The 14,762-nt window shown below is 42.3% G+C and overlaps 1 protein-coding gene across 14 annotated transcripts in view; it reads left to right on the top strand.

Moving 5' to 3' along the window:
- The window catches only part of PPFIBP2 (PPFIB scaffold protein 2), a 162,332-nt gene that overhangs the window by 71,088 nt on the left and 76,482 nt on the right, over positions 1-14,762 (top strand). The window contains exon 1 of one of the 14 annotated variants that reach the window (XM_077321875.1): positions 1,647-2,318. The exons of the other annotated variants lie outside the window; for them this stretch is intronic. Within the exon in view, the coding sequence (XP_077177990.1) occupies positions 2,271-2,318 (48 nt within the window). The 5' untranslated portion in view covers positions 1,647-2,270. Of the gene's footprint in view, positions 1-1,646; positions 2,319-14,762 lie in introns of those variants that run through there. 14 annotated transcript variants of the gene reach the window in all.

Here is a 14,762-nt window from a genome sequence, read left to right as displayed (position 1 = left end):
TGAGGAAGCTCTGACCTGGATGACCCAGGCTAGCCTCATCTCCTCAGATCTCAGAAGCAAAGTAGGATTGGCTCTGGTTAGTATTTGGGTGGGAGACCACCAAGGAAGTCCAGGGTGGCTGCAGAGAGTCAGGCAATGGCAAACCCACTCCCGAATGAAAACCCCTGTGCCTAAGGCTTATAGAGCCTTCATAAGTCACCCGTGACTTAATGGCACTTTCCACTATCACCAAAGGCATCTTCAGGTATAGTTTTGTTTTGCGGAAGAAGTGGTCAGAAGCAATCCACAATTTTTGGAACTAGAATTTATTGCTGGAATAAGCAACACAGGATTAAGCTAGACAAGATGCTTCTTATGACTATATGCACCATTTTTAGACTGTCCTCATTATTTTGGGAGCCATAGTGATTGTTGTGAAAGTGTGTTACCAGTCCCATGGCCATCATTACTGTACTCTCAATAACTCCTTTGTCTTCGTTGGAAGATGGGAAATATCTTCTGTTGTGAGCTTGTTCCACATTTTGTGTTTGTGCTTCATATTCTTGCATTTCCCAGCTACTCAGCAGAATGGAGGAGGCATAGTGTAAACCACTGGGGTAAAGCTGACTTCAGTCTCCTCTCCTCATTTTGTTAAATAACTACAACAATTCTTCTCTCTTCTTACTTGGCTTTGGAAAATGCCTGTGCTGGAGTAAATCTTTGTGGTATGTCCGAGCAAGGGAGAGCCTAGCAGCTGGTCCATTGTGCCATGGTAAATAAAGGAAGAACAAGGAAGAAGAAGAAGAGTTGGTTCTTATATGCTTTTTTTTCTCTACCCGAAGGAGTCTCAAAGGGGCTTACAGTCGCCTTCCCTTTCCTGTCCCCACAACAGACACCCTGTGAGGTGGGCGAGGCTGAGAGAGCCCTGATATCGCTGCTCAGTCAGAACAGTTTTATCAGTGCCGTGGTGAGCCCAAGGTCACCCATTAGCTGCATGTGGGGGAATGCAGAATCAAACCCGGCATGGCAGATCAGAAGTCCACACTCCTAACCACTACAACATACTGGCTCTCAGGAATGGTAACAGGAATGGTAACAATTCCTGTCCAGTACTAACAGCTATCCTTAGTATGTCTGTTCTAAGTGGACTATGATGCATGTAGGACTTGCTCAGGGACATCCTGCTCATAATTATACAGAATGAACACAGTTTTGTCTTCATACTTTTTTTTGGCATTTAAAATAGCTTAACTGAAATAGTACAACAGATACAGAGTTTTGGAATGTAAAGCTGTTTGGTAGTCACGTAATTTGTTGAATTTGAATTTTCCCTGCTAATTTCTTCTCATATATTGCACCCAGCATACAACTACAAATGATGAGTCCAGAGTCAAAATTAGTGATATCTCATACAAGAGCAAAACCAAAATCAAGAACAGGAACCTACCTAAACATTACTCATGTGACCATAATAAGTATTCAGTGCTGCAAATCTATGCAGCTTCAGCTGCCCCAGCACAGAACATAAAAATGCTGAACTGGGTATTTATGATCCATTTTATGCATTACCCTTTTTTGAAAAACCATATGGAAAACTCAGGCAGGGGGCGGAGGGTCTTATGTCTTTGTGAGAACAGGGGAGCTAGCAGTTCTCAAACGACAGGGCTTATTTTTAGGCATCAGTCCCAGCCTGAAATAAACTGGGAAGCTGAGGAGTGTTCCGATAAACACAGAGTAAAACAGAGACAGGAAATAGAGGGTCTTGGGGTAATGAGTTCCAGCCAGTCTTGAAACAGAAAGCTAGACAAGGCATTACTTGAAATACTTTCTCTATGACAGCCTAGCAATTTTTAGCTTGTTATTTTACGATTAAAAAGAGAACACTCTCACTGAAGAACTCAACTGAACTAGAGAAGCTTCCTTTTTTCTTCTCCTTTTCCTGGCACCATCTGGCATTATGCATCTTTTGAAACTTCTAGAATGATATTACTGCCTGTTGCTGATTGATCTCTACAACAACAACAAAAACCAGACTCTCTGGTTGTGGAGGAGGGAATGCAATTTGAAGTTTATATGGTTGTGTGTATACACCCAGCAGAAGAGTTTAGAATAAGCCTGAGGGGCAATTTTAAATCAAATATATGCAGAGGTTCAGCTTACTAGAAGTGGAGAGATAGAAGCAGGAGAAACAAGGAGACAACGAGAGAGAGCAAGCAAGAAGGATTGTGGTCTCCAGAACAAAGCTGTGATTCTGAACCCAGGAGATATAATTGCTGAAATGGGCCCAAAGCATGGATAGCGAGATTGATATTTACAAACATTTCACCTGGCTGAAGAGGGTAAGTGACTCTCTTCTTCGTTCTGCCACTTCACGAATTTGTGGAAAGAGAAAATTGTACAGCTCTATGAAGGAAATAGTGATTTATCCCCTGGTTTGAAACTTTTGCTTTGAGAGGGAGAGAGTACTATTTTGCCTTTAAAAAAAAGCAGTGGGGCACTTTTCATCAAAATAGTATGGTATTTTAAAATTTAGCATCAAAATGGAACTTTCCAAGTCGCATTTCAAATTGAATCTTACTTAAGAGCTAATAGTATTGAGTTTTCTTTAGTATGACTATCCCTTTCTTTACAGATGGTATTCCATCTATAGATATTGGACAATTGTGTATTTTTAGAAATTAGAAAAGATTGAGCTGTAAGCAATCAGCTAATGAACCAAGTTTTTGGATTTTCTACCAGTTTAATTGAAGTAATCCTATTTGGATTAATTATATACTCCATTCAGTTAGCACATGGATCATACTGATCATCAGAATTTATATGATTCCACTATCGATTATTCTGCTATACTTTAGGTTATTTATTCTTTATTATTACCTTTAACAGCTATTTTAACTACAGGCAAGACAGAGACATCTGAAAGTAATGCATAAGACATATTTTTTTCTTTTGAGGTATTTTCCACACTCATTAGGATTCTGCATAGCAACCCTTCTGACTTCAGTAAAAATAATCACTTCTCATCAAACATATTCAGAGACACTGTATTGAATCTGAAAGATACTAATTGGAACTGAAAATTGTACCCTCAAAATGCCTACAAATAAAAAAGTTATCACTTATGCACTTTTGGCAAAGTTCTACACTATTATCTTAAGCTTTGTTGCCAACTGAACTTAGCTGTGCTTTGTGTTAATGACAGTAGGTGCCTTATATCTGTGAGGTTGGCATGAGGGGTTAGAAGGACAAAAATGGCACAATAATACTGCACTTCACAAAGCTTTTGCTTATGGATGATAAAATGACATCATTTTATTATTTGAGTAGCAACTGGGGGGTTAACTTGTAAATTAAGTCAATAATTTCATGATGGATATATCATGCTCTTTCAAAAATGCAAGTATTTATGGAAGGTGCATAATAATCAGAATGCTACAAGCATTTACTGCTGCTTATTGTAGTCCAAACATACTGTTCTCAATCAGGAGGTTTCAGAGAGCCAAAGTAATAGTGGCAGACTTACTTAATCTCTGATTTCCTATGGCAAAAGAGACAGAGACGCTGTGTAACATTCCTGTAGGAGAATTCATTCTCGAAACTGAAGGCGTATAATTGGGATTATTTCCAAATGAGACGTACTATGCCGTGCCAAATAGGAGTACCCTGTTAACACAGCCTACACAGACACTGCTTTTATTCAGAGGAAATTGAAATGTGATGGACTTGCAGTAGCTGGGAGTAGTTTCTCTTCTAGTAGGGTTCTAGCGGCTTTGCTGACCGTGGCTTGTAAAGAATGGTGTGTGTGGCGTGGGGAGAGCATGTGCAGTGAGTTAGTTGGGAATGTTAGAATGTACAGTTAGAGAACTCCATGCCCATCAGGGTTCCTCCAAGGGAAAACTCTGTTTCTGCTGCGCTCATAAACCTCTTTGATAACTAAATAACATTTGTAGAAATCCGTACAGTGATTTTCTCCCCCTTCAGCACACAGTTTCATTGCCATTACAAGTTTTTGGCATTGGCTGAGGTAGCATGTGATGATAAGCTCTTTGGCTGGTCCTAGGAGGATTAGACTTTTATCAGCTCTCATTGGCAAGTTCCAAAGAAAACTCCAGTTTCCTTGAGAGTAGGGTGGGTGAAGTGGGCACAGCATCAGTTTTGATTTTGCATTTGGTTACATAGCATGGCTGGATTTGTGGTATAATGTAGTCTCCAAGTTCCAACAGAGAGAAGAGAGAGATTATTATTTATTTATTTTATATTTATACATGAATTTGTTGACCTCCACTCCTGGCCCTCCAGCTCAAGGTAGTTTACGTCACAATAAAATCACAGTTTAAAAATACAACAAAACCCTCCCAATCCCAGCTACCCCTTTTCTCCCTTCCTGCAGATCTTTGGACAGTACCCACCATACTTCCCACCATATGGTGGGGTATTTGGAGGAGGGATCCAGTTGGCAGAAGACGACTGAACCTAAAATTATCTCACTCACCCCACCCTCCTCGTTTGCTTACAAGCCAAATCTTAGAAGATGTTAATTGACTTACATAACATATATTTTACTTGGAACAGTTGAAAGTCTGATATATTACTTTGTAGTTCTCATTCAGGCAGACATCCATAACAAAATACAAGTTTTCTCAAAATGTTCAAAGGATCATGTCATAAGAGGCCCATGTGTTTACTAAGGCTTGATGGAAGGGGCTATGAACTTGAGCCAAAACAAACAACAGCCTCTCTTCTTTCATAAGAGGCATGGTTTTAAAAGAGGACATTCTCATATTAAGGAGACCTGGATTTACAAGGAATGGAGGGCTTGATTATACCTGTTCTTTTCGTACTTTGGTTTGAATTATGTGCATAGAGTGTATGTTTTTTTATTTTTATTTTCTAGTGAGCAAGGCAAGATTACTGTGGACTGAATTTCAGTCATATTCCTACTTAGAATAGGTTTAGCTCCCCCCACCCCTTTCATTTGATCACAGCTGACTATGGTGCTATTGAATGCCATGTGCTCTATTGTCTCCCTGTTCACATTGACCAATTATGCATGGGGTGGAAAGGCTGGGCTGGCAGCAACAGGGCTGTGGGGCTAATTCCTGATTATACATGACATCACTGGCATCCCGGGAACCTCCCAGCCCTGGCCAGATTCAGGGCCCCAGATGGTCCGTGGTAAGTGAATGCGGATATTTCCATGTTCCCTGTGAGTCCACGGTCACCATCCACAGCCCTGCCAGGCCAGCCCCGTGCATAAGGCCTGGTTGCTCCCTCAGCCTATGATGTCCTGCAGAGACACCGAATGTCCCAATAATCTTTGTGGCACTGTGGAGCCAAACGGGGCAATTTCCCACCCCCACAATGGTGGGTTGCAGCATGCCGCTTTCCCACCATTGTTCAGAGAGGCTCCCTGCTCCCTCCCAGGTGCCACTGCCACCACGTGGCACAATGGGTTCTTCTTGCCCCGGCGTTGTGCGCATGCACAACATCGGGGCTGTCCGCGTGCGCTGAGGGATTCCTTCCCCCGTGCATCCTCGAGAAGTTGTGGGGCATGCTATCCCACTTCAAGGTACTAGCAGCAGCCCAGCACAGCCACTGTCAAGCATACTTAGTCATTGAGTTACAAACTAGCTACGCTCCCCAGATGGAGGCCTTAAACCTACAAGGTCTCTCACTTTTGAAGTTGTAAAATAAGCCCAGTAGTAGAAACCTTAATGTCAATCGTTTATGTATGTAGCACACAGTACCTGAAATGCCTTAAACATATACTAACTGCAAAGACATGATGAGACTTCTAAGCACCCAGATGGTAATGGCACAATTAAGGTCAAAGAAGTTCTCCATAAAGATCAAATAAGGTATTGGATTGTTCCCATTGTTATCCTATATGCATGGAAAAATCTAGTCAGGTGCTGTGGTTTTCCAAGCATAAGTTCAGGTTTCTCAGATCTGTGAAGCTGAGCTACTGAATAAATAGTTGACCGCATTCTTATGACTTCTCATTTAAAAAAAAAAAAAAAAGAAGCCAAAATGCATTGGTAGTGTCTCAATTGCTATCCTTTTCTGCATAAGCAGTTGCCTTTATGGCCACATGGATTTCAGTATTACAGATGGGATTTAATGACTTCACTTGAACAAACAAAGCAAACAAGCCTTATTATAGCTGCAGTTTATAGAATAGGAAAAATACAACTGATTGATGTTCCACATTGAACAGTATTATCTTTTGTGTTTATTTAAATAGCTTTTGATTGCTTCTTCACAGAAGTGAGACAGCTGTTCACACAAAACTGTGTAGAGCTACCAATGGGATTCTTGAGACTCGCTGTAGGTGTTTCTCTTTCACTTACTCTGCATGTTTCAATCTGCCGCCAAGTTATATTCTGTACTGTGCAAATCTGGTTCATGTTCTTTGTCCCCTTGATTAAATTTATTTATGATGTAATCAACAATGCTGAGTATTGGTCTCTGGCTTTCTCTTATTATGACACCTAATCCCTCACCTGTGTCCAGAACTGCGAAGATCATCTCTGGTCACTCAGATCAAGTGATATCTCTCCTCAGATATTTGTACTACATCTCCATAAAATTGTTCAATCAACAAGTAGAGGGGAGATAAAATCATGTCCATTGGGTATAATAAACAGAGGCCATGCACGTAGAGCCCATATTCTTTATTTTTGCAAGTTTGTATGTCCTCCTTACAGAATTTAAGTTGAGTCCTTCCTTCTGAAGTTCTACATGGTCTCCTCATACACTCAGACATCTCTTCAATCTATTAAAAGATATCCATGCCCTTGTTCTTAACTGTACCACCTATCTCACCCTCAAGCACCTGAAGGTCTTCTGATGTCTTAAACAGTTCTCCCTTATTGCCCCTTCTCTGTCACTTCAAACTTGGTCCAAAGCCTACTTTTTCATGAAATTTTGGCTTGAACCCATAATCCTCATCGTGTATTTTGAAATTAACCCTACATGGATTCTAACAGTAGTTGCTCAACTTGCACATCTTAACCATTCCCTTACTTTATTACGTAACCCATAAATTCTGTTTGCACCTGAGATGCGGTACCGTTGGGTGGCATCATATAAACAAGAATTATAAATGGAAAGTCACAGGATGAATAATTTAAACAGGTTAAAAGTAGTGCAGATATGTCTCTCTGCTTTACACCCATCCAGCTCGCCTCACATAAATTGCAACATACCTCATTGCACTCCCTGGGATCAGAGTCTTCCTTCAATTTTGTTGCAGTGCATCTGAAGTGAGTTATGCTTAAGGAAGAGGGGTGCCTGCCAGATGGATGTATTAAACCTGTTACTCCCAATGCAGAGGAGCTCTTGCCCTCACCCACTTGCACATGCATTTGTATAAACACACATCTTCTTTCTTCATGAAGCCCAGAGGACACAATATGCAGGGAGAGAGAGAGAGTTAATGGACAATAATGGAAATAATTGCTGAATTATATTATGTTTTCATGCGATTATTTAACCCAACCATAAAATGATAGGTTCAGGATTGGCTATGGAGCTTCAGGGCAGGTAGATTGATTTAATTCATTTAATATTTATTATTCAGATAATAAATTTGCATACTCATTGATTGATATAACCATAAGAACATATTCATTTAATTTAAACCTGAATGCAGCTTCTATATTACCTTGGAGAGCTTTTATGTAACCTTGGAGAGTACATTGTAAGTGCCTTTATTATTTAAATTAATATTGTTGCAACTTTAGAAATGGGGTGTGGCATGTCATCAAGTCGTAGCCAGCTTATTGCAGCCCCTCATGAATTTTTGTAAGGCAAGAAACATACAGAGTATATGATAAATTGTTTCTTTTTAGATAACTTAATTGTTATGGTTCCAAATACTGCTCTCCTTTACTATCTTCAACCTTGACAGGTTTTTGTGGATAGATGTTGGTTGTAATCACCATTAGAGTATCTCCCCAGGACTCACGGTTTGGCACACAACATACTACCCTCTACGCAACACTGAATCGTTTATTTATGACTTCTACCCCTCCCTCGCAGCAGCCATCTCCATACCCAATTTTGAGTCCTGGATAGTTGTTCCAGCTGTCCACATCCCCTACCCCCTACAGGCCTTAATTCACATTTGAAAGCTTTCATGTTGGATTGGAAAAGTGTGGATACATCTTAGTGGCTTGAGGGAAAACTCTACCCTAAAAATACAACATTCTTTCAACTCTGCCAGTAAACAGCTGCCAATATTTGAAAAATACAAATGTGCAAAAACCAGATGTTGCAGAACCTTTCTGTCCTTATACCATTTAAATGACTGTGAGAATATCCTGATGTGTAGCCAAGACAAGGTTCATTTCCAAAAACATCCACAAAAGCCCTTGAGCTATATTGTGAAGTTTTATTTTTCTTGTTACATTTGCCCAAATGATAGGCAGTAGCTTAAAAGAAATGGACTGAAACAAAACAGCTGTTTGCTTAGTAGGTGAACTTGTCTGATCTGATCTCCTGCATGGTGCTGGCAGGAACTCATGGTAATTGCCCATGGACATCTGGAGAGCCACAGTTTGGCCTCCTCTGCTGTAGCTGATGGTTTGGCAGAGCTGATATTTTCTTCTTCAGCTACTTTTTCTGATGTGAATTTTGGCTAATGTAGTTTCAACCTAGAAGCATCAATCAGAGCTGGAAGAATTGCAGTACATTATCTATTTAATTTGCAATGTATGGCTGCGAAGGTTGGACCATAAGGAAGGCTGAGTGTCAAAGAATTGAGGCTTTTGAACTCTGGTGCTGGAGAAGACTCTTGCGAGTCCCTTGGACTGCAAAGCGAACAAACCGGTCAGTCCTAGGGGAGATCAGCCCGGACTGCTCCTTAGAAGGCCAGATCCTGAAGATGAAACTGAAATACTTTGGCCACCTCATGAGAAGGAAGGACTCCCTGGAGAAGAGCCTAATGCTGGGAGCGATTGAGGGCAAAAGAAGAAGGGGACGACAGAGAATGACGTGGCTGGATGGAGTCACTGAAGCAGTAGGTGCGAGCTTAAATGGACTCCAGGGAATGGTAGAGGATGGGAAGGCCTGGAGGATCATTGTCCATGAGGTCGCGATGGGTCAGACACGATTTCGCACCAAACAACAACAACAAATCTATTTAATAGTAGTAAAACCTGTTGCATTCTGTAACAGGCGCTAACTCATGGTTTGGTTTGGGTTTAATGCCTCACTTGAAAGCTGGCAATTAGGGTTGTGCGATTCGGCCGCCAAAGCAGCCATTCCCACCCATAACAGCCAACACCACACCGCGGGGGGGGGGCGCCCCAGGCAACGCACACATGCAGGCACAGAGCTGTGCGCATGTGAGTCACCCGGTGCACTGGAGCCCGCGCCCCCACCCCCCACAGGCGGGAACGGACGCTTTGTCAGCCAGCTCGCACAGCCCTACTGGCAACCCTAAGAAGAGGTCTCTCTGTGCCCAGCAGTCTTGACCCAAGTCAGGTTCATGCACACCTAAGTATGTGGAATTCCAGAATATGAACCTACACCAAACCGGCAACCTTACCTCTTCTCTGCATAGGCCAGGAGGTACTATGTGGCTGGTTAGGTGGCTACAGAGGTGTTATACACTTGTGAGACCCCACCTCCAAACCTCAAGGAATATGTACAGACCAGGGACAGCCAACCTCCAAGTGGGGCCTGGAGATCTCCTGGAATTGCTGCTCATCTCCAGACTATAAAGATCAGCTTTCCAGGCTGCTTTGGAGGGGTGACTCAGTAGCATTGTACCCACTGAGGTTTAGGGATGCCAGCCTCCAGTTGGGTGTCTGAGGATCCCCTGGAAGTACAGCTCACCTCCAGACTGAAGGAAAAGCTCTTCCCCCTCACATGCACCCCTTCAAAAGGAATACATGTGGCCAAAGACACCCTTTGGCTAGCACAGTCTGTTGCTTGGCTAGTGCTGTCTGCCCTTCTGAAGCCTGAGGCTAGCTGCTGGCAACTGCAGTCCCTGTTGTTGTGTGCAAGGCCAAGTCATTGCCTAATAAACGTGGATCACCTAGTTCCCCCCAAAGTCTCACTGTCTGCTTTCCTGTAAAGCTAACTCCACTTGAAATTCTGGGCCACTTATGCCTTTGATTTCGTAGGACCTTCCTGTCAAATACTGGTTTTTATTTACCAGGCCAAGCATCAGTCCCTATGTCTCTCTAGCATTTACTTGTTCACCTTTTACAGTTTCAGGCTGTAAATAGTCTTTATTTAGATCGTCCTGCACTTTCCAGACTCACAGGACTCATGCTGGTCTGTCTGTTTGCATCCCAAAATACAAACAGTTGCTGGTAAGGGCTGGCCAAAGCCCATAGCCCAGCTACTGCACCCCAACCTCAGCCTCTACTATCACTGCTCATCTCTAGATTATAATGATCAGCTCTGCAGGCAAAAATGGCTACCTTGGAGGGTGGACTCCTCCAAACATCCAGGAATATTTCCAACCCCAACAAGTGAAGCTTGGAAAGCGCATCTCCAAATTATAAAGATCAGCTTCCAAGGTGAAAATGGCTGTTTTGGAGGGTGGGCTCTGAGGCATTATACCATTTTGGTTCAACATATTTTAGTTTCTTGGAGAGATGGGAGGTCAAAGGTCTGCAGAGCAAATTTAATCCACACATAATACTTGTAAATTGGGAATAGGACCACTTGATTTCACTGATATTCACTTCCAAGTTATTGTTTATGCAGAATTAGAACTTTGCTGTCACTTATCCCTTATCCATCTTGCATGAAATTAGTTCCATCTAACCTGTATTGAACAGACTGAAGATCAGTTTCTTTAAATAAGGCCATCAGTCTTTTTCATGATCTGCAAGCACAAAAGTCATGTGACAGGAAGAATATAAGCCAGATTTATAACATCTCTTGTGTCAAAGCCAGGACTGTGAACAACAGGCCAAAATATCCTAGAGACAGGAAACACAAGTAGGTCTAACATAATGAGGAATCAGCTTTAGATCAAAGCCAAAGATAAATTGTCTCCACCACTGAATGGTCTTGCTGCTGTTTACAGCATGTCTGCAAAGAGATGCATAGCATTCTTGCTCTTTGCATGGCAGTCCTTTCTACATGGCAGTTAAAGAAAATGGCATCTCGATAAGGGCCCATGACCCAGTAGGAAAGGACATTACAGCCTGGAAGGACCTCAGAACCTTCAATTAGACTCTTACTCTAATTGAAGTAGTTGCCAAGGTCATTAATACATTTCAGAACTGTTTGTCTAACTTTGGACATGACTGCTCAATGTGATTGTAGCAAACTTAGAGAAGGTATTAAGTAATCTAACCATGAAAGAGTTGGGGATGGGACAGAGTGAGGTAGTATTTATGGTTTTAGATCATTCATGATCCCTGTGATCCTTGGCCCCAGGGAAGCTCGCTTGACCTCAATCAGGGCCAGAGCTTTCTCTATTCTGGCCCCCACCTGCTAGAACAAGCTCCCAGAGGAGATCAGGGCCCTGACAGAACCGAAACAGTTCTGCAGGGCCTGCAAATGGGAACTCCTCCACCAGGCATTTGGTTGAGGTCGACTTGTACCATCACTTCCCAAGGGCCCTCCTCCTGAGCCTCCCTCCTATGGCACCCACCATAATTCCACCCAACCCACTGGGCTATCAGTATGAGTTAATTCAATGTTTCCCGCGTTTTTCTACTGTTCCATGTTGCTTGTTGTTTCACTTCATTATTGTTAATCTAACTTATCTGTATTGTTCTGCTTTATGTGAACCACCCTAAGCCTTCGGGGAGGGGGACAAACAAACAAATAATCTCAGGTTCATGAATTCTGAACTAAACCTGTGTATGCTGGGTCCCAGGACCCTCCTTAGGCTCAAAAGGAAAACAGTGATAATTAGCCCTTCTGATTAAATAGCAGGCAAAACAAAGACACCTTTGTATTGTCCTAGCTAGTCTTCTGTCTTTGTCTGGAAAGCCTTGCAAAACTGCTTGCTTGTTGTGCTTCATTCTCAAGTTCAAACCCTAGCTAAATTCCAAGTGGCATACTTCAGATTTCCCACAAGAAGCACAGTAGATATGGTATACCTTGTTGCCCTATGCTCCCACAGGACTTTACACTCTGCAGGCAGCAACTTGTTGGTCATTCCCAGCCCCTGGGAAGTTTGCCTGGCCTCAACCAGGGCCCGGGCTTTTTCAGTCCTAGTCCCAACCTGATGGAATGAGCTCCCGGAAGAGCTGAGGTCCCTGTGGGAGCTTCTGGCATTCTGCAGGGCTTGCAAGATGGAGCTTTTCCACCAGGTTTATGATTGAGGCCAGGATATGGAAGATCTTATGGGTCCTCCTAGAAGAGAGCATCACTTGGCCAGTCCATTGCCATTGGTAGATTGTCGGCTTTGTATTCCCATGATGCACCAAGAGACAGCTGTTAGTAATTAGGTGATGGGGGAAATTTTTTTTGGCACTGGATTATATATAGTTTTAATGGAGACATTGTTTTGTTGTGGATTTTTATTATGTAACCCACCACAAGACAGCTTGCCAAGAGCAGCAGGAAATAAATGGAAATTATTATTGTTGTTGTTGTTGTTGTTGTTAATTGAGGCCCTATGCAGGCTGGGCTCAGGGAACCTTAAGAATAATCCACAAACAGCTCTGCATTCTGCCACCTCCAACTGGCTGGTGATCCCTGGCCCCAAGGAAGCACTCTTGACTTCAACCAGGGCCAGATCCTTTGTCCTGGCCCCCACCTGATGGAACGATCTCCCAGAAGTCTGGGCTCTGTCAGAGCTACCACAGTTCCACGGAGTCTGCAGGATGGAGCTCTTCCATTTTGAGGTTTGACTGAAACAACATCTTTAGGGCCCCCAGAACCCCTCCAACCACACAGATGTGCCCATTAAGCAAACAAAAGGGCAATCCTGGACTGACCAACCTATGGAATTGATTTAACTGTTAATGTTTCAGTTAGAGAATAAGGTCACCACTAGATGTTGTTGTCTTTACTATTATTACTGTTGTCACTAGTTGATGTTATTATTGAACCATGTTAAACCTGTATTATGATTCTTCAAGTTCTCTGTAAAACACCCTGAACCACAAGGGAATAAATATAATACATAAATAAAAATAAATATCAGGCTCATCTAATTTGCTTTGCAGATATGTAGAGGCTATTTGGCAATAGGTACAGTTAATTGATTCCTGGGCATGGCATTGGACTTTTTGCATTACTGATTTGTTAATTTTCTTTTGTGCTGCTGAGTTGTTTGTTTGTTTGCATTCTTTTTATTTTCTGTATTGTGGGTATTTTACTGTGCTTTATAATTCTTTTAAGCCACCATGAAGTATATAATATACAGTCTGATTTCTCTTAGCTATTTTATCTATGAATTATCATACAGCAATTCACATAACACACACATACACCAAAGCATTAAATCCCTCATTACAATGAGAAAGGCAGCTCTAGCTTTCCTTTCTGCCCTGTCTCAAGTTTTGCATTCATTCCTTGCCTGCTGTATAGTACATCTGGTCTCCTCATCATAACAGGTGAAGGAGGGCAGTAGATAAGCAGATGGGGGAATAGTGGTACAGAAAATCACCGCTGTTATGTTGTTTACACCAGTATATTTAAAGCTATGTTTCTTTTATCTGATTTGCAAGAAAGGCCTCCTAGACCAGAAAACATAATACTATGTATATTTTCTGTTTGGGGGCAGAAGTTGCTGATACCATATCACTCCCTGGTTATGGCTGAATCTGGATTTTATCTTCACAGAATTCCATTACAAAGTAGGCATTGTAATATGAGATCTGACTTTACAGCTGGAACCTATTAATGGCCCTTGCTGCATCTGTCTCGCAATGATTTTTAGCTTTGTATCATGGCTAGAGGACGTCACCCCAAGGGTCAGACATCACTCAGTGCTTGCACAGGGGATACCTTTACCTTTAAAATGCATTTTTAACCCCTGTTATGAGAGCCCTGCTTTTCTTTCTCTGTACTGACTGTGCTGTTCTAGTAATGTGTTTTCTTCTTCTGGCTGTCTCACCCTGTGACAACATGATATTTTGGCTGTTTGCTCAGCCCAGGAACCTGTGGGAAGCATCCCTCTTTAATGGCACTTGAGATGTTTTTATATTCCAAAATATTTTATTCAGCATAGAAGGAAAAGGTCAGGCAAAATCAAGGGGTGAAATTTCTGAGGTAAAAGCAGTATATGCACAGACATGCTTCAGGTTAATGAGAGTTTCTGGAGCTATTCAAAGTTACTTAAAATCTTTATGTTGAGCGGCTTTTGTTCCACTATTTCCCCAAACATTCCAGTAAACTTTATTTGAGTATTCTTTAACTCCTTTGGTTTCCAGAAGGCTGGTATACTCTTTCCCATGGCCAAACCTCTTCTCTTGAAACACCATTTCTTGTCAAGTTTTGTACTTATTTTTAAGGTCTAGTTTCTGATCACTCCAGACCAGGGATCTTGTCACTCTTCAGAGCTAATTCCCTGTTTGACCAGTAGGTCCCCCAGCAGGGCCAGAACTCCAGAAGCTCTTCCACCATGGCCCCCCAAGCACCAAGAATACAGAGCATCACTGCTCCAGGGATAAAAACATAAGACAAACCATGTTGGATCTGGTCAGTGACCCATTCAGTCCAACACTCTTTGTCACATACTGGCCACAGCCCTGGTGCCAGCATTCCAGAATTCCAGAAACCTTCCCAATATTGCTTCCCCAAGCACCAGGGAGACAGAGCATCACTGCCCAAACAGAATGTTCCCTCTTCTTTCT

The sequence above is a fragment of the Paroedura picta genome, chromosome 2 (genome assembly GCF_049243985.1).
Source record: "Paroedura picta isolate Pp20150507F chromosome 2, Ppicta_v3.0, whole genome shotgun sequence".
In the NCBI taxonomy this organism is placed as follows: Eukaryota; Metazoa; Chordata; class Lepidosauria; order Squamata; family Gekkonidae; genus Paroedura; species Paroedura picta.
The sequence above is the reverse complement of the archived record's forward strand: the minus strand, read 5'-3'. Positions and strand labels throughout refer to the sequence as shown.